Genomic DNA, 18,188 nt, shown 5'->3' with positions numbered 1-18,188 from the left:
TGATGCAGGTTTATTAGGATGCAAACCAGCTCCCACACCTATGATCAGTGGCACTCACCTATTCCATGATTCTAGTACACCATACCCTGATGCCCCTGCCTATAGAAGAATGATAGGCAGACTGATATACCTCACAAATACAAGGCCTGACATCTCATTTGATGTTAATCAACTAGCCCAATTTATGGCTAACCCTACTACAACACACTACAATGCTGTTCTCAGAGTCATCAAGTACATCAAGGGCACCCATACTCTAGGCTTATTATATCCTTCATCTTCTCTGCTACACATCAAAGCTTACAGTGATAGTGATTGAGTCTCTTGCCCTGACACAAGAAGATCCATCTCAAGCTATTGCATCTACATAGGCAACTCTCTCATCTCTTGGAAATCAAAAAAGCAGAAGATCGTCTCTAGAAGCTCATGTGAAGCTACATATAGGGCAATGGCCTTAACAACTTGTGAAATCAAATGGATAACATACATCCTTGACGACCTACACCTGCATCCATCACACCCTGCTACATTATACTGTGATAATCAATCTGCCTACACATTGTCTCCAATCATGTGTTCCATGAAAGAACCAAACACATCGAATTGGATTGCCACACAGTCAGGGAACAATATAGCAGAGGACTGATCAAACTTCTCTCTATCCCATCCACACTTCAACTTGCTGACGCATTGACAAAACCCCTAGGCACTATGGAATACTCAAACATTCACCTCAAGCTAGGACTCATAAACATATGTGCCCCAACTTGTGGGGGGTAGTAGACACAGATACTCCACCAAACACCAAGCAACACAAACATAATACACACTTTGCCTCAACATTGCAGACCAAGCATACAATCAACATATCAAGCCAATTCTCCACAGACCTCGATCACAACACACTCCAAGAGAAACCTCAACTGGCCAAGTTAGTGCACCAGAATAACCAACTTGGCCCCCACAATTCAGTTACTTGACCAACACGCAAACTCTCTTGACTCATTCAAAAGTTAGTTAAGTTAGTTATTTTGTTCCCCTTTTAGTTAGGCAAAGAATAGATAGGTATAAAAGGCCCTCAATGCATTCCCTTAAGAATCATGTTTTTCAATTCACTCTTAAAAGTGAACTTTTACTCATCATTAATAAAGCAAGAGGTATTATTCATAACATTTAGCCTTCTTCTTTCTTGTGTAACAATAAAGCTTTCCATAGCCTCTTTTTCTGTTACTTCCCCTAAGGTTACTAGAGAAATTCTAATTTTTATTTTGTTATAGTCAATTCCAATTTTAAACATGGAAGAAGATTATTTGCATGCCAATAATGATAATCACATCATGATGACATCAATATCATGTCAATTGTTACTTTTGTAGCCGAGAATTATAGATTAATCTTCAGCATAATCTGCACTACTATATAAATTTGAAGAACTCCTAGCCTATAGTTTCATACCAAGTATAGTAGGAAGTACTGTTTTTTTATTCTCTCAAGTCTCAATGTTCGTCATTGTATGATATGATGGTGCCCCATTATATGCATCTACATGACCTTCTCTTATACACATTATATAATACTTTATTGATTGGAACAGAACAAATGTGATACGGATACCCTTTATATGATACCAAATTTTCAGTGCTTTCACTGTGAATTTCATAATAATTAAGGGCTATATAGTGTATTACATGTTTTCCATGATCAGTGTTATTAGCATGTTGTAGGATTGTTGATAAATATTTTTAGAAACCAACCAATTTCACATTAAATTATTGGAGGAACTTCCCAAATCTACCAAGAAAAATACTCCTGAAAGGAATTGGAGTTAGGTCCAGTAGGTATCAGATTTATTATAATTCCACAGATTTAGTATAATTCAACTATTTTCTTTAGCAATTTGGCTTGTATGGTTTGGCTTAGAGATAATGTCTTTGTCACTATTTTATACATTCTCCACTGAAAAGAGTGAGTGAGTAGTCTTGGCCTTTGCTTATTAGTCTAAAACATTGAAGGGAATTCAATGTTTTTTTTTTCGATAAATAAAATTGTATTATAATGAGCACAAGGGGTGCCCACCCAATACAAAAGAGATCAAGACGTCAACTTTGTAGTATGAAGTCCTATACAAGTTTTGGGATCAATGCACCAACTTGCAAAAGAAACAGAATTTTTAGAATTAAAAGAGTTAAACCAAATCCAAGATCTAGTTTGAATTAGATCAATAAGGTTCACATAACTCGGCGCCTTCTCCAAGAAGATCATATCATTTCTCAAAAGCCACACAGACCAGACGACGGCAAACCAAAGCATTCTCCACAATTTTGCACATTTACCACTTCTCAGGGATTCATGATGCTTGAAAGACTCCATAATTGAAGAAGTAGTTACAACATTTGTTTGTAACCAAGAATAAAAGCCCTTCCAAACACTTAAAGCAAAGTCACAAGATATGAATAAGTGATCAATGGATTCAACATGATTATTACATAACTTGCAAACCATGTCATCCATTGTCACAATAACATTCCTTTTAAATAATTCATCCTTTGTTGGGAGCCTTCTTCTCATAAGTTTCCAAACAAAACAAGCAATATTTGAAGGAACACAATTAATCCAACAATTTTTAAGCTCTTTACCTATAGGCGATTGTTGATGATTCAATTGAGCCAAATAAGTAGTTTTAACCACATAGTCACCCGAGCTATCAAGACCCCATCTCCAAGAATCAATGACATCTCTTTTACAGGAATGATGATGAATCAAGTCATGCAGATTTCGAGCCATGGATTCCTCTCTGCCAAAAAGACTTCTCCTCCAAGAGATTTCCCAGTACCAAACATCATCCCTCCAATAGCCGTTATCCCCCACCCAAGCGTGTTGGTTTGAAGCAAGACGAAATAATCTAGGGTAGGCCATCTTAAGATTCTGATTGCCCACCCAAGTATCATGCCAGAAAAGAGTATGAAGACCAGTACCAATCTCCTTCAAAACATTTTCATCAAACCACCCACCTATGACCCCGTTAGGAGAGCCCACTCTTTCTAAGTCCTTCCACCACGTCGAAGCAAAAGCAATTGTTGGCATAGACCAATCAAACCCATATTTTGAGTTAATAACCTTCACCCAAAAAGCATCCTTGTCTTGAAGCCTACGCCATCTCCATTTCCCCAACAAAGCATGGTTGAAATGGAAGAGGTCTTTAACCCCTAGGCCACCTAAGTCCTTAAATGAAGATTATTTCAACACAAAGGAACTGAAGGCCAAACTTGTGAATCTTGGGCTTGCCCCACAATTCAAATTAAGTAATCAAGTCCTTCCAATTTCTGAACTTAAGGCTCCAAAATATTATTGTGTAACTAAAAGTTACAAATCTCGTCGAAGAATAGTTCATCTATCTGATTTCTATTTAGAAACTCGGTATCAAACTATATCTGACGATAGATATGAAACATGCAATGGTTTGAATATGGTTGATCCAATTTCTGAAAATGGAAGTACTAAAGGATTTGTAAGGGGACCTTCTTTCTACGTTGCAACTGATAACTTTGTTGTTTCTCCAATATCATCCATTTCTGCTATATCTATAGTTAACAATATGAACACAACCCTTTGTGACATTGAAGAAAAAGAGGTCAGCATTGGCCTTAAAGAGGTAAGAATTTTCCGTAATTGTATGTAGTTTCTTTAATGATTTTATTTGATGGATTTTATTTATTTGTTTATGAATTTTTTTCTTTTTTTTCAGGGACTAAGTATTTTGAAAGCATCATTGATATCATCATCGGCTTTAACCGATGGTCTTGCCCATTTGTTAACGAATGTTAAAAGGGAGGATTATTTGTCAGCCAAAGTCATAGATGAGAAATGAGTGGTTGTAACCTAGGTTTAAAATCTCTGGACAAGGTTGTTGTGTATGTTTGTGTTAGTTAGGTAAGTGTTTTCCAAATTTTCATGTGTTTTCTTTCTTTTTAAGGTTAAGGTATTTTTATCATTTATATAATTTGTCATGGTCTTTGTAATCTGGCGTTAGTATTTGGTTAACTATTCAGCCTTTAATATATGCCCATATTGGGAGTTGCTTTTAATTGAAGTCTTATTATCATAAGGAAAACATTGCTATTTAAAATTGTTCATTAAATTTATTCTTTGTTAATAAAACTTGTGATTGCGTTTTAAATTGTTTATAAATTATTGACTTAAGCCGATGCTGGGTTATCTTTGAATAATATGCGGGGAACAGATAAGTTACATATCTTAATCATTTGAAAAATAAAAACATTTAAGTTATCGTATTTATAAGATACTTTTTTTGGTTTGTCATAAAGTATAGATAACATTAAGAGCACTAAAAGTGCAATAATATTGGAGCCCATTTAAATAAGATATTAGCCTTGTTTCAGAACCAAGATTTAACCCTTGATTCTAAGATTTGTGGTAATGCAAAATATACTCCTATTCAAGCCTAGGACACCGAGTTAAGCCTTATTGTTTCAACCAACTTGGAATTGAGTTCTATGAAGAGTTTGATATAGAAATCACCCCGGGAAAAGCTAACTTGTATGCACATCTTTTTTTTAAATTAGAGGTGCAAATTCACCCCATAATTATGTACTAATATTAAAGAATTAGAATATGATAATTACAAGTTTCTAAACCTATAATTATTAAGAAGCAGTCTGTTTCTAGTGTAGTAAGTAACTAGAAAATGTGGCAATACATTCCGCCAAGTGAAAACTTTTGATTAAATATCAAAGTTTGCAAGTCTGTCTGCACAAGTTTTACTTTCTCTCAAGATATGAGATATATATAAGATCATTGAGTTCAAAAAATTCTTGCATCTTATTAGCCTGGTAACGAGCTTACAATGAGCACTAAGTTTGCACAGAAAGATATATCCACAATCAAAGAAGAGTCATATTCAAGCCAAATAGAATCTCAACCCTTCTTGTGAGCAATCTCGATTGCCAGCATGGCCGAGTTTAACACAGCAAACAATGCATTTTGGATGTCAAGAAAAGAAGTAAAACAACCTACGAAATCACCTCTATAGTCCCTCAAAATTGCACATGTGTTACCTTTACTATAAATATAAGAAACTCTAAAATTCATTGATTTAAGCAATCTATCTACCTTGGAGAATAAGCAATCTATGCTTCCAAATACCTTGGCCAGATAATCAATGCTTCCAAAAGCCAGTTCTTCACTGCTAACACAAATACTAGGAGAATAAGCAATCTATCTTCCTTCCTTGGTTTCAATGCTGGATCCCTTCCCTTTAACTACCTTGGTGTGCCAGTTTTCAAGGGCAAGCCCAAAAGGATTCATCTGCAACCAATTGCTGACAGAATTGCTCAGAAATTGACTACTTGGAAAGGTTCCTGCCTTTCAATAATGGGCAGAGTGGAGCTAGTTAAATCAGTAATTCAAAGCATGCTGGTTTACTCCTTTCACATCTATGTTTGGTCTGCTAATCTGCTGAAATCTCTTGACAAAAGGATCAGAAATTTCATTTGGTCAGGGGACTCTGAAGTTAAAAAACTAGTCACAGTTAATTGGCATCAAGTTTGCTCCCCAACTCAGTTTGGTGGTCTTGGTGTGAAGTCAATCTCGAAGATGAACAAAGCCTCCCTCATTAAACTTTCTTGGACTATGATATCTTCTACTAAGGATTGGGCTGTTTTCTTTAGGAAGAGATTTGGTAGAGACTTCACAGTTTCTCCTAGACACTATAAGTCTTCAATCTGGCATGGCATTAAAGTCAATTGGTCTCACATACATATCAACTCTTCTTGGATAGTGGGGGATGGAGCCAAAATCAAATTTTGGACAGACAATTGGATTGGATCACCTTTGGTGGAGCTCTTGAACATTCCTTCAAATCTTATCTCAAATCTGAAGGCTTATGTTGCTGACTTCATTCACCAGGGCAGATGGACTCTTCCTACTCAATTGGTGGAGCTTTTCCCGAATGTGGCTAAAGCAATATCCATGATTTTAATTCCAAATAATGAGGATAGAATGATCTGGTATGGAACTTCTGATGGCACTCTAACCCTCAAAGATGCCTACTCCAGCATATCTTCTAATGCTAATCCTGAGAAATGGTTCAAGGAAATCTGGTCTAATACAACTCCTCCCTCTAAATCCTTCATAGCTTGGAGATGGAAACATAATAAAATTCCCACTGATGATAATCTACAGAAGAGAGGATGCAATGTCGTCTCTATGTGTAGTCTTTGCCATCACAGTCCTGAGACCTCTAATCATATCTTTATGCATTGTGATTTTTCTCAACAGTTTTGGTTATGGCTAAACCACACATTCTCCATAAACATAGACACTTCTTGCACGACCATTTGGAGGACAAGCAACACGGCCTGGAGTTCTCAGACAAAAGAGGTCTTCTCTATTTGCACAGTTCACATTATTGCCTCTATTTGGTTTTGCAGAAACAAAGCAAGGTTTGAGGACTCTATAATCCCAATGACTAGAATTATGGACAAGCTCAAGATGGATATTAGTTTTGCTGCTAATAACTCAAAGTGTCATGCTAATAACAATCAAACTGAGTTTGCCATATTGAGGAGTCTTAACATCTCCTTACGCTTTAAAAGAGGTCCTAGGATAAAGGAGATACTCTAGCATCCTCCCAACTTTGGTTGGCTAAAGGTAAACACAGATGGAGCAGCACAGGGAAGCCCTGGTTTAGCAGGAGGGGGAGGAATTTTCAGAGACCACCTTGGTAGATCTGTGGCTTGTTTTGCTGCCTTCTATGATATTCAACATGCCATCTATGATGAGCTGCTTTCGGCCATTCTAGCTATTGAGTTTGCTTATGCAAAGGGTTGGCATCATCTCGGGATTGAGAGTGACTCAACTCTTGTAGTGGGTATCATTAAAGGGCATATTCAACCCCCTTGGTCACTGGCTTCCAGATGGAGCATATGTAATTCCCGGTTATCTTCCATGTCTTGGAATGTGTCTCATATATTCAGGGAAGGTAATTCTTGTGCGGATTTGCTAGCCAATCATAGTATAAGGTCGATGACTTTTACTTGGTGGGATTCAATTCCTTCCATAATATTTTGGGACTGTAATAGGAATTGGTTGGGTCTACCAACCTACAGGTTCATAAACTTGTAATGGATTTCGGTTTTTCTTATTAATTCAGGGGTGCTTCAGCACCATTGCTTGAAAAAAAAAAAGAATGACACTAGGCTTGTTCCAAGCGTTTCTTAGTTTCCAAGGAATTGCTAACTTGCACTTGAAAATGTCCACCACCATACTAGAATTACATTCCAACCAAACTGCATATAATAACTCAACATATAGAATGTTGATAATCAGCTTCAAAGATTTTAATTGCATTTGCATCTCCCCTAATACAAGGCTGAGAGAGTTGAGAGATAGCAATGTCATTGAGTTCTTAAGAGCTTGTGCGAAGGTTTTCCCATTGGACATCAATTTCTGCTTTTCGATCGATGTTGCTAATCCACTAAGAAAACTCCAAGTGTTTGGTCGGGTATTCAATATTCATGTTGAAGATATTTGGGATGTTCTAAGAAAATCCCTTTCAGAGAAAAGCATCAACCCTATCATAAAAATTAATATTGATAACTGAAAAATTGATTCGCCTTCTTGAAAGAAAAAATCCAAAGATAGTGATGACTGTTTAATGTCAGAAAATTATGATTCATTAAATAGAGTGAAACATATGACAAACCTATATGTGACTTTTCTAGTTATTAAATGATGTCTTATTTTATCAAAAAGTGAAAGAAAAAATGATATACACACACTAAAAGAGTTTTTACATTTTCAATATATAATCAATTATTCATTTATTATCAAAATAAAAATAATACAAATAAACAATAAATAAAATATAAATTATATTTAAATTTTTACACTATTAATATCTATCACACTCGAACTAGAATACCAATGAACGGTCAATACATTTATTTATTTTTTTCTCGGTGAAAAAGAGATAGATTCGTTTTATTACATTCTGACATTAACTTCATATTCTGACAATAATCTTCTGATGAGTTCCTAGGACGAAGAAGCATTTCTTTACATGTATCTGACCAAAAATGCTTTTCCTCAAGATTTGCCACACTTTGATACAATGAAGTCAAGCACCCAACACTAACGTTCTTCATGCTTGAATCATTTGAAACAATCCTAGCAATTGTTCCCAAAGGGAAGGTTAAGAAACTTAACAAGACATCCACAAAGTCCTTACCAGTCTCTGCATACACAACTTTGGTTATCTTTTTATCTACCAAAATTCTTAGGGTTGCTTTTTTCTCTGTTGATGATGCAGCAGCAATGGGGAATTTTTCCGAAATTTCACAGTGTACTAATCACAAAGTAACTTATAGTCTTGGTTATTTGAATAGTATCCTCCTTATGTAGTATTTATAAAGAATGCAAGTTTAATATCCAGTGTGCTATTTGGACTTCCTATCTCTCCCACTTGCTTTGAATTCATGAAGTTTATCCAATTTATGACGTAATTATTATATCCCATATATTTCTTATTATGTGAAAAAAATAAAAGTACTCTTCAACCAGGAAAAATGATGTGAAAAATAAGCAAATTTTCAAAAACAAAAGTTGCCGAAATTTTAATAATTGATCAAGGGCATGAAAAGTGAGGCAATTGTTTATAACACAATTTGAAAATTTCCATGCAAATTAATACATTAAATTCGACGTGTGAATATCTAGTCTCATATAATTAATGTGTCATGTAGAAGGAACTATTGTTATATAGAAAAACGAGTCAGTCTCATTGCCACATTGGCTGATTTGTAGTATCGTCTACATAGAAACACGAAATTCTCTTTAATTAAGACTTATATAGATGGCGGGTTATCTTTACTGCTTTTATAACGTTTCCATTATCTTTAACTTTGTGACCTTTCTAATTCTCAAAGCCTTCAAGTTCCATTGAAAATTGGAAGGAAAGAAAAGATAAGTGGAGAAAAGAAATGCACTAAAAACTTTTTCTCTCTTATATGGAGAGAAAATGAATGGAAAAATCAAATTGATGCTTACTTATATTAATAAAGCTTCTATTTTGTTATTTAAACAATTCTTATTTCACTAATATACATTTTTTCTTTTTTTCATATCATATAATTAAAAAATCACTATTTTTTACTACGTTTCTTTTCTTCAAGTTTTATTTTTTACATTTTTTCACTTAAATCAAATACAATGTAAATCAAATTATAACTTTATTATCTACCACAAAAATTATAACTTTATTAAAATAATTAATTTATTTCTTACATCTTTTTAAACTTTTTAGATATATTAAAAAAGTTTAAGCTATTTTTATTGCTTTAATTCTTTTTTATATTATGAGAAAAGATGATATGCTTCATACCTTGATATTCTCTTTTCAGTATTTGATGGAAGATTCAAGTGAATAAAGAAAACAAATACAATATATAGTGGAACTTATGTTTTTACGTTCTTGTTCATGTCTTTTTCATTATTAGTTATAAGAGTGTGATAATTATGTATTGTCAATGTAAAGATTTATACACATTCAATATATTATCACATTAATTTGTATTATTATTATTTGTGGAAAAGTCAATGATATTAAACATGAATGATAAATAACAAAACGATAATGTATAAAATTCATAGATTTTTCTCTCAAATTATAATTATATTTTTCCTTTCATTATCTACCATACCAAACAACTAAAAAAATCATCACATTTTCTACTCATTTTTTCTTCTTTATTTTTCTTTCTTCAACTTTTCTTTCCCTCCCCTTTCTATTTATTATATTAGGTATTTTTTATTACCGTTTTAAGTAGTTTTATGCTATTTAAAAAATGATTAAAATTATCACTACTTTTTTATAAGCAAAGAAATTTGATTAAAGTAGATGTGTTAAAATGGGTTACTAATACAGGTTTGGGGTATCCCACATCGGGTTCGGGCTAAACCGGACTGAACAAAAAAGTCCATATATAATTTATGCATATCAAATTGTAGCCAAATCCCGCACTAAGCGGGTTCCAGGTTATAAGGGGCCAACCCTCCTAATACTAAAAAATATTTATTTAAATTTAACTTATTTAATATATATATATATATATATATATATCATTTGATATTAATGCGTAAATTTTTTAACACATTTGTTATACCCAATACAACCAAACATATAGATCTAATATCTTGTGTTTGATCAGTTAAGACGTGATGTCATGTCCACATATATGATTTTCAACATAACTCCTACTAAATCTCTCATTTTTATTGGACTTTCGATCGCTAACACAATATAAATTGTAACTTCACTTATCAAAATATTACCACTTTGGTTTATGGTAATTGTAATATAGGCTCAAGTTTAGAATAAATTTTATATCTAAAGGTATAATCATAATCGTAATATATGTTCATTATTCTTTACTCAATTATCAATACTTATATTGTAAACTATTATTTTAAATTTGGTTCTGTGGAGTTCTCTATGATAAACAATTATGTTGTCTTTTAGTTTTGTTGTTAAAGTTATTTTCTTTATTACGTTTTTGTTGCAAAAGTTTGATCAACTCAATACACAATTAAGATATGAAAAATTAAATCTCTATAGTTTAATTTTTTCTCATTTCATTTGATATACTATTTTGCTATTGTGGTTAAGATGATATTATACAAAATAGAAAAAATAATACTTCAAAACTTTTGGTGTTTTGGTTTTTATCTCACTCCAAAGTTTTTGATGCTTTATAAAATCAAAATAAATTATCTAAAAACTTTCAGATATATTTATGTCTATTTAATCATTTTTCCTCACCTAATTTAATAGTCCCCATTAAATTCCCTTCCAATTTTTCCCCAACTTTTCAATGATTACTTTTTTCTATACACATATAATTGAGATGGAAATATCATAATATATTTACTATTTGTTGATATTTATTTCTTGTTTTAAAAGTATGGTTAAATAAAATTAGGTATGCATTAGTTAACATTAAATAACAATTGTGTTAATACATATAAATATAGAAGAAGAAATAAGAGACTCGACTCAAATCTCGGGTCCTATTTATTTATGGTCCAAAAAACACAAATCCAAACCTAAATCCATCGCTTCAGCAGCCACAAAATTACAAACAAAATAACTTATTAACATTTGATAACGATTACCAACTTCTAAATCTCATCAGAAATCAAAATTTTCAATTACATCATCAAGTAACGATAAGTCAATAATCATAAAAATATCAATTTATACAATTTCTTAAAGTTGAGAGAATAATATAAATTATGAAATTATAGAAAAATATATAATGTTAAGGACATAGAAGATAAACTAGACAGAAATCATATTCTTCAAAATCATATAATATCTAGACATATATAATTGAAAATTGATAATCGTGATAATCATAACAACAAGAGTAGAATTATCTTACTATTTCTAATCTTAACACCAGGATACTTTGTCAAAATAAATTGCTTATATCCTTTTACCTTTTTTTTCATTAAATAAAACTAGCAAATGTGGTTCAAAAATTAATTACGAAAATATAACAATTTTTTTTGAGATATTACAAAAAAAAAGTCCTAATATCTCTGCTTTAGTATTCGTGATTTGAATGTACTTGTTAAAATGCAGAAAGATACAAGCATATTCAAACGCATGCATGCTATATTAGATGGAGCATGGAAGAGAAAATTCTTGTAGCATTTGTGAAGCTTCAATGATTATTTGGATTAAACGTATGCTGAAAACTGTTCACATAGAACGGATATAAGTGTGTATGACATACAGTGTTTTAAATTGTCTCAATTTCACAGTTTCATAAACAAAAACTGAGTTTTATGTAAACACAACATAAGGGAAGTTAGGTCAAATAAATGTAAAAACATGCATACCTCCTTCTGAGTGACATTGACAGTTACTACTTTGATAACAGTGAAGTCTTCAATTCCAAAATTCTTGGGTTGAGTAACACTGCTATGAACATTATCAGGGATTACTTCAAGATCATCATAAATAATAAAAGTAGACCTGTCAGGTACAAACCCTTCACTCTTAATCAATAAAGTACTTTCAGGTAATATCTCTCGATTCATCAATTTCCCGCATTTGCATCTTTTATTCCTGAATAAACTCAACAACCCACCACTTTTATTACGACTGCAGAATCAGTCATCACATATGAAGTACTTTGTCTTCTCTGTGTCATCAATGTTAAGCTTCATATTTTGACAATAATCTTCTGATGAGTTCCTTGGATGAAGAAGCATTTCTTTACATGTATCTGTCCAAAAATGACTCACATCTAGATTTGCCACACTTTGATACAATGAAGTCAAGCTTCCAACATTAACCTTCTTCATGTTTGAATCATTAGAAACAATCCTAGCAATAGTTCCCAAAGGGAAAGTTAAGAAACTTAGCAAAACATCTACAAAGTCCTTACCAGCTTCTGCATACACAACTTTATTTTTCTTTTCATCTACCAAAATTCTGAGGGTCACTTTTTCCTCTGGTGATGCTGCAGCAGCAGCAGTAGCATTTGGGTGTTTTCTTTTCATCTGCACAACTTCACAGTTCACTAAGCATAAACAAAATAATAGTATTGGGGATTAGTAGTTTATCCACATTATGTAGTATTTATAAAACAATGAAAGTTTCATATTCAGCACTCTTTCGACTTCCTACCTCTCCAACTTCACCTTTCATCGTATATTATCTTCTAAGAAAATGTTAAGAGCTCCTACTAAATCTTCATACATCACATCACAATAGAATGATATATATATTATTTGTAAAGCAATGATTAATAAATAAATGTATCATTTTATGACACATTAATTTTCTTATAATATGAAAGGATTAGTAGGAAGATATAGTATTTTCATTATATCCCATATCTTTCTTTTTATAATAAAAATAAAACTACAGTTCAACGTTGAAAAATAAGCAAATTCTCAAAAAACAAAAGTTGCCGAATTTTAGTAATTGATTGAGGGAACTATGTAACAAAACTTTTAATATTCTCATGCAAATTCATTGGTCACATTATAAAATTAATTAAATTGAAGAAACGATTAATAAATGTTGTTAACGTATTACAATTTTAAAGAGTAGACATAATCAAATTTAAGATAATAACATTATTAATCATAGTCTTTAATTCACAACAAACTGTATAAATGGTAGTAAAAATAAAAGTGCAGCAGTAAAAATTTATACACATTCAATATATAATTCATAGATCATTTATTTATATGGATTTATTACTTATATTTAATAAAACTAATGATAGTAAAATATAAATAATAGATAATAACAAAAACTCTTATAATTTATATACATATTTTTCTCTAAGTATTAAGAGTCTAATGTGTTCTGAAGAAGGAACGCTTGTATATAGGAAAACGAGTCACTCTTATTATCACATTTGCTGATTTGTGTATCGTACTGCTTAGAAACTATCAATTCTCTTTCATGAAGACCCACATAGACGGTGACATGGTGGGTTATCATTATTCGTTACTGCTTTTATAAAGTTTCCACTATCTTTAACTTTGTGACTCATAAATACACAATGCCTCGAATGATTTTTCCACTTTATATTTATTACATTCGATGCTTTTTATTAGTTTTTTAAAGTAGTTTTATCCCTTACAATTTAGAGGCAACTGTATTTTTATTTTCTGTCACCAACATGCTCAATCGGAATATCAATGGGCTTAGTATATCCCATCTTCTAAGTTTAACATGTATCAACAATGGATTTCCAACTAAAGATTACAATACTAAAGGGGAACAACCATATGATTACGAGAATAAAGTATCTTCTTATATCATGAGATAATTTATCTCTTCTGACCAATAAATATATAACATGTATACTATTTTATTTAGTTTTAGAAATATTTTTATTAACTTAGTAGTTTGATTTTAAGATAGGTGGCTCAAATTGGATTTCATAAATATATTTCTTTTGAGCAAGCTTTTACATTAACCAAAACTAAATTATTTCCACCAATAAGGCCAAATACAGTTGGTATGTAACTACTTTTTTAAGTAAGTTGTAAGATTTAGTTTATAAACTTAACAATATTTGCAGAAATTAAACAAGGAAAAGGTCACACTGAACCTCCTTTTAAAACCTTTTCCCCACTAAATTAATTTGTTCAGCCTTTTTCCTTTCCCTCAACAGTTTTAGGCCTAAATTCAATAAACCATATGAATATGGATCTTGAAAGAAACCCAGAAAGCATTTTGTTCCTTTATTGAAGACATGTATTTGTAAGTCCATTTACGAGTTGAATTTTGAGGGGATTTAAAGACTTCAGAGCTCTTTTCACAAGTTTAGTAAGGTAACATTGGAAAATACAAGTTTAAACTTTGTAATGGTTTGAACAAACCATTGTCCTATGCAAACTTAAATCAGCCCAAATTATTTCTACACCTACATCAAGATTCAAGAATGCTTACTTCTTGTTTTCATCTTATAGCACTCTCAACTCTGCCTCAAAATATGAGAGACCTTAATACTCACCAACATTTATATCAGCCTACAATATTTACACACAATGATCCATTTAACCACATCAACAATAGCATTTCTCTCCCAAATTCACAGTATCAAAAACAGATCATCATCCAAATATCAACAAAGAAGTCATAAAACGTATCAACATATCAAAATCACTACAACCAAGTCAGTACTTCATTCTAGAACAGAAAATATAAAATCCACAAATCCTTCACATTGCAACTTGCTGCAACTAACTGTCAGCACCATATCTTGAATAACAAAAAAAAAACTACTAACATTAGGTCCATAAACCAAGGATTTAAATCTGATCCATGGAATGCGGTCACAAAACCCGATATGTTAAGGTTTTGTGAGTCACCGAAAAAGCACCATAACATCCAGGTTTTGCGAGTTTCCGAAACCGCGACAGCTATTTAAAACATTGGTTAAAACTACTAAACATGAAATAAAGCATTGATTCATTCACATAGTAATGTAATAATTCCCTATAACAAAATCATAAAACTAAGACCTAATCAAATGATTTCCAATCTCATAAGAAAGAAACGCATCAACACAAGCATATTGAACCTGTTCAGCAGTGAGCCACACATTATCCCACTTACTCATCGAAATCCTCTTCGGCTTAACAACCTCCAATCCAAGAACCCTAAACGACAGCGTTTTAAGCCCAGCCTGTTTCAAATCACGTTCACCATACCTATCAGCAGCAACACCTCTCAAATCAACGACACTCGCAACACGCAAATCATAATCCTCTACAAGCTTCTCAACGTCCTCTTCAATCCCAACCCCTACGAACGTGTTTCTTGTGTCAGCGAGAAATGAAACGAGCGCGTGAGGGATCGAAGGCGCGTGGAGGATCTGGAAGACGAGGCATCGATCGGCGACGCAGAGTTGGAGGGTGGCGACGGGGTTGTTGGAGGAGGAGGAGAAGTTAGGGCGCCACTCGACGTCGAGGCCGACGGTGAGGGAGCGGCGGTGGTTGGAGAGAGAGAGGGTTTCGGAGATCCAGGTGGTGACGTAAGAAGGATCAGAAGTGAGGAGAGTGTGAATGGAATGGGAATGGAAAGTGACGTCATAGAGATTGTGAGAATCGTAAGGGAGATGGTGATCGACGATGCTCATGTAGTGACTCATCTTCAATGGAGAATGTGAAGAGAACGTTTCTGTGTTGGATTTTGGACTGAAGATTTTTACTTATATTGGTGGGAATTTGGATTTTGAATCTTCTTCAAATTTCAACTAACTTCAATAATTAAATCACATATCGGTTAAACTGTATATACTAACTTATATTTATATATATATAAACCTATAATAAAAAAATTCAAATAGATAGATACTCAAATTTATAATTCATATTCATAATCTACTCAAAATTCACAAACTTTAACAAATAAAAAGTTTAAATTACAAAACATATATTAATCCAAAAACACTACTTAACGATCGCAAAATATAAATAAATGATACAAGTTCACAACTCACTCTACAAAACAAATAAATTTGGAGTTTTAATATATAACATAAGTAGTCAAAGTTGTCTCATATGGATATTATATTTTTGCATCAAATCCTATCTTCAGACAATACTCCAAGATTACACAAATGTCAATGGGATTACAAACGAATATTAGAAACCAAAAGGTGTAATCTAAGTAAGTCTTGAAAGTATGTGTCTTAAAGTGTTGAAAAAATGATGGAAAGATAAGTCACATTGTAATGAGTTTTTTAGTTTTTAAGTTTATTTTTCAAAAACAATATGTGTATAAACCAACTGGTTTAGTTAAATACCGGTCGGTTCACCGGTTTTGATATTTAGCCGGTTCAACATCTGTACCGTACCGGTTAGGGATCCGGTTTTCCGGTTCAACCGATCGGTACGGTACGGTTTTTACATCATAGCTTTTCTTAACAAAATTTTGTTAGTTGGAGTTAAACTTTTAACTTTTTTGCCTTCATGTGATCTAGCAGCATCTTACATTACTACATCTATATTTTTTTGATAAAATTTGAACTAATTGATGTCATTTATTATATAAATTTTATTTGCTAATTTTATTTTATTCAATAATGCATTTCTACTTTTTTTAGTAATCTATTATGTTTAGTTTGGAATTGGATTTTAGAATGGAGAGAAATTTGGGATTCATTTCACAAGTGTATTTCATGCTTATAAGTCACCTCTTTCCATTTTTTTCTCTCGAGAATTCAACTCTAAAAATGTATATCACTCAGATTTGATATTTGTTTAAAATTAAAGACAAATATATATATTGTATGAGTTTTATACACTGATATTGTATTATATATTATTTATATTTTATCGTTATTGATACTTTAAAATAGTAATATAAATAAATGGTAGTTAATATATTAATTTGTATATAGACAGTACATAAATATTTCACTGGTGAAATTTTTTATTAAGTTAAAATAGCTTTCATCAATATTTAAAGAAAAAAATATTGATGAAATTGTAGATAGAGTACCGATTAGGTTGTCCTCTTTGGTTGAAGGGTTTCCATATCCATTCTGCTGTTGTAGCATGCTGACAAGCCCCTTATAGTATTCCTTGCTTAGTCCAAAAACAGCTTCTTCCTCCTTATGTTGGTCATGACCATGTGTTGAGGTGATTGAATTGATTTGTTGGTTCTTGGTGAACTAAAAGTTGGGTGAAAAGTCATGAATTGTGTAACAAGTTTCAATAGTATGTCATTGTTTCTTGCAATGAGTACAAAACTTGCTTGAACCTAGAGGCTTATTCCAAGTTCCTTTATTGGATGCTTTACTATTATGTGTTGTATCCTTGGTATATGCTCCTCCCTTTTTCCAGTTTGTGTCAATATGCATTGTTTTTGCTTCTGTGTCATTCCCATACATTTGAGTTTCTTGCTGAATGACTAGTGAAAGAACCTTGTTCATGTTTGGAAGAGGTTCCATCAACATGATCTGAGACCTTACACTCGAATTTGAGTCATTGAGCCCCTTCAAGAACTTGATAACTTTGTCTTTTGTTTTGAACTTTTCAATGGTGCAGTTGCATTTAGCAAGGGGTCTGAAAATTTTCAAATCATCTCATAGGCTCTTCATCCCAGTGTGATATTTGCTTACACTAAGATCCCCTTGCCTATAGTTAGCAATAGCTTCTTGTAAGTCTGCAATTTTGAAGAGATTTCCTTGAGAAAATATCCCCCTGAGTTCCTCCCAGACTTCATAGGCCTTGTCAATCCATAAGATGCTTTGTGAAATGGATGGTGAGACTGACCTTATGATCCAGGATGTTACCATGTTATTTTCCCTTTCTCATGCTTTGAAAAGTAGATATCCCTTTCCTCGCATTTGGATGCTTCCATCTACAAACTCAAATGTCTACTTAGAGATGAGACTCATCCTCATCGATCTACTCCATTTGTGGTAACTGTTGCCGTTTAGAGGAGGTGAGACAAGTCCTACTCTTGGATTATCTGAGGGATGCACATAATATGGATCTTGCGTGATATCCATGTGAGAATTTGAAACAATTGAAGAAGTAGAATTTATCTTGAATGCAACAGAGCTCTTTATGAAAAGAGCTCTGATACCATAAAAGATGGAGAAGAGTGATCTTCTTGAGTGGAA

At 32.6% G+C, this 18,188-nt stretch overlaps 3 protein-coding genes across 3 annotated transcripts in view; 1 reads left to right on the top strand and 2 right to left on the bottom strand.

Annotated features, from left to right (window-relative positions):
- Positions 1 to 3,890, top strand: part of LOC109352988 — an 8,485-nt gene extending 4,595 nt beyond the window's left edge. Inside the window, exons 4-6 of the mRNA XM_019595174.1 lie at positions 9 to 234; positions 3,148 to 3,652; positions 3,746 to 3,890. Coding sequence (XP_019450719.1) covers positions 9 to 234; positions 3,148 to 3,652; positions 3,746 to 3,868 — 854 coding nt within the window. The 3' untranslated portion in view covers positions 3,869 to 3,890. The remainder of the gene's footprint in view (positions 1 to 8; positions 235 to 3,147; positions 3,653 to 3,745) is intronic.
- Positions 7,214 to 12,904, bottom strand: LOC109352987. The gene is made up of 3 exons (XM_019595173.1): positions 12,207 to 12,904; positions 8,157 to 8,365; positions 7,214 to 7,285 (listed from the first exon to the last, which is right to left on the bottom strand). The coding sequence occupies exons 1-3, from the start codon at positions 12,586 to 12,588 to the stop codon at positions 7,214 to 7,216; spliced, it is 663 nt and encodes a 220-aa protein (XP_019450718.1). The 5' UTR covers positions 12,589 to 12,904.
- On the bottom strand, positions 14,653 to 15,742 carry LOC109352621 (Werner Syndrome-like exonuclease). Its single transcript, XM_019594749.1, has 2 exons — positions 15,067 to 15,742; positions 14,653 to 15,036 (listed from the first exon to the last, which is right to left on the bottom strand). Exon 1 carries the CDS (start codon positions 15,702 to 15,704, stop codon positions 15,069 to 15,071), a length of 636 nt encoding a protein of 211 aa, XP_019450294.1. The 5' UTR covers positions 15,705 to 15,742; the 3' UTR covers positions 14,653 to 15,036; positions 15,067 to 15,068.

Source organism: Lupinus angustifolius, chromosome LG07, assembly GCF_001865875.1.
Source record: "Lupinus angustifolius cultivar Tanjil chromosome LG07, LupAngTanjil_v1.0, whole genome shotgun sequence".
Taxonomy (NCBI): domain Eukaryota; kingdom Viridiplantae; phylum Streptophyta; class Magnoliopsida; order Fabales; family Fabaceae; genus Lupinus; species Lupinus angustifolius.
Note: the sequence above shows the minus strand (reverse complement) of the source record. Positions and strands in the feature narration are given on the sequence as shown.

What these genes read in the sequence shown, in the direction of transcription:
- LOC109352987 (XM_019595173.1), bottom strand. Translation starts at nt 12,588, where the DNA reads ATGAAAAGAAAACACCCAAATGCTACTGCTGCTGCTGCAGCATCACCA. An exon ending in GAAGACAAAGTACTTCATAT is followed by an intron (nt 8,366 to 12,206) that starts GTGATGACTGAT and finishes CTTTGTGATTAG; the next exon opens with TACACTGTGAAATTTCGGAA. An exon ending in ATGATTCAAGCATGAAGAAC is followed by an intron (nt 7,286 to 8,156) that starts GTTAGTGTTGGG and finishes ATGTAATTCTAG; the next exon opens with TATGGTGGTGGACATTTTCA.
- LOC109352621 (XM_019594749.1), bottom strand. Translation starts at nt 15,704, where the DNA reads ATGAGTCACTACATGAGCATCGTCGATCACCATCTCCCTTACGATTCT.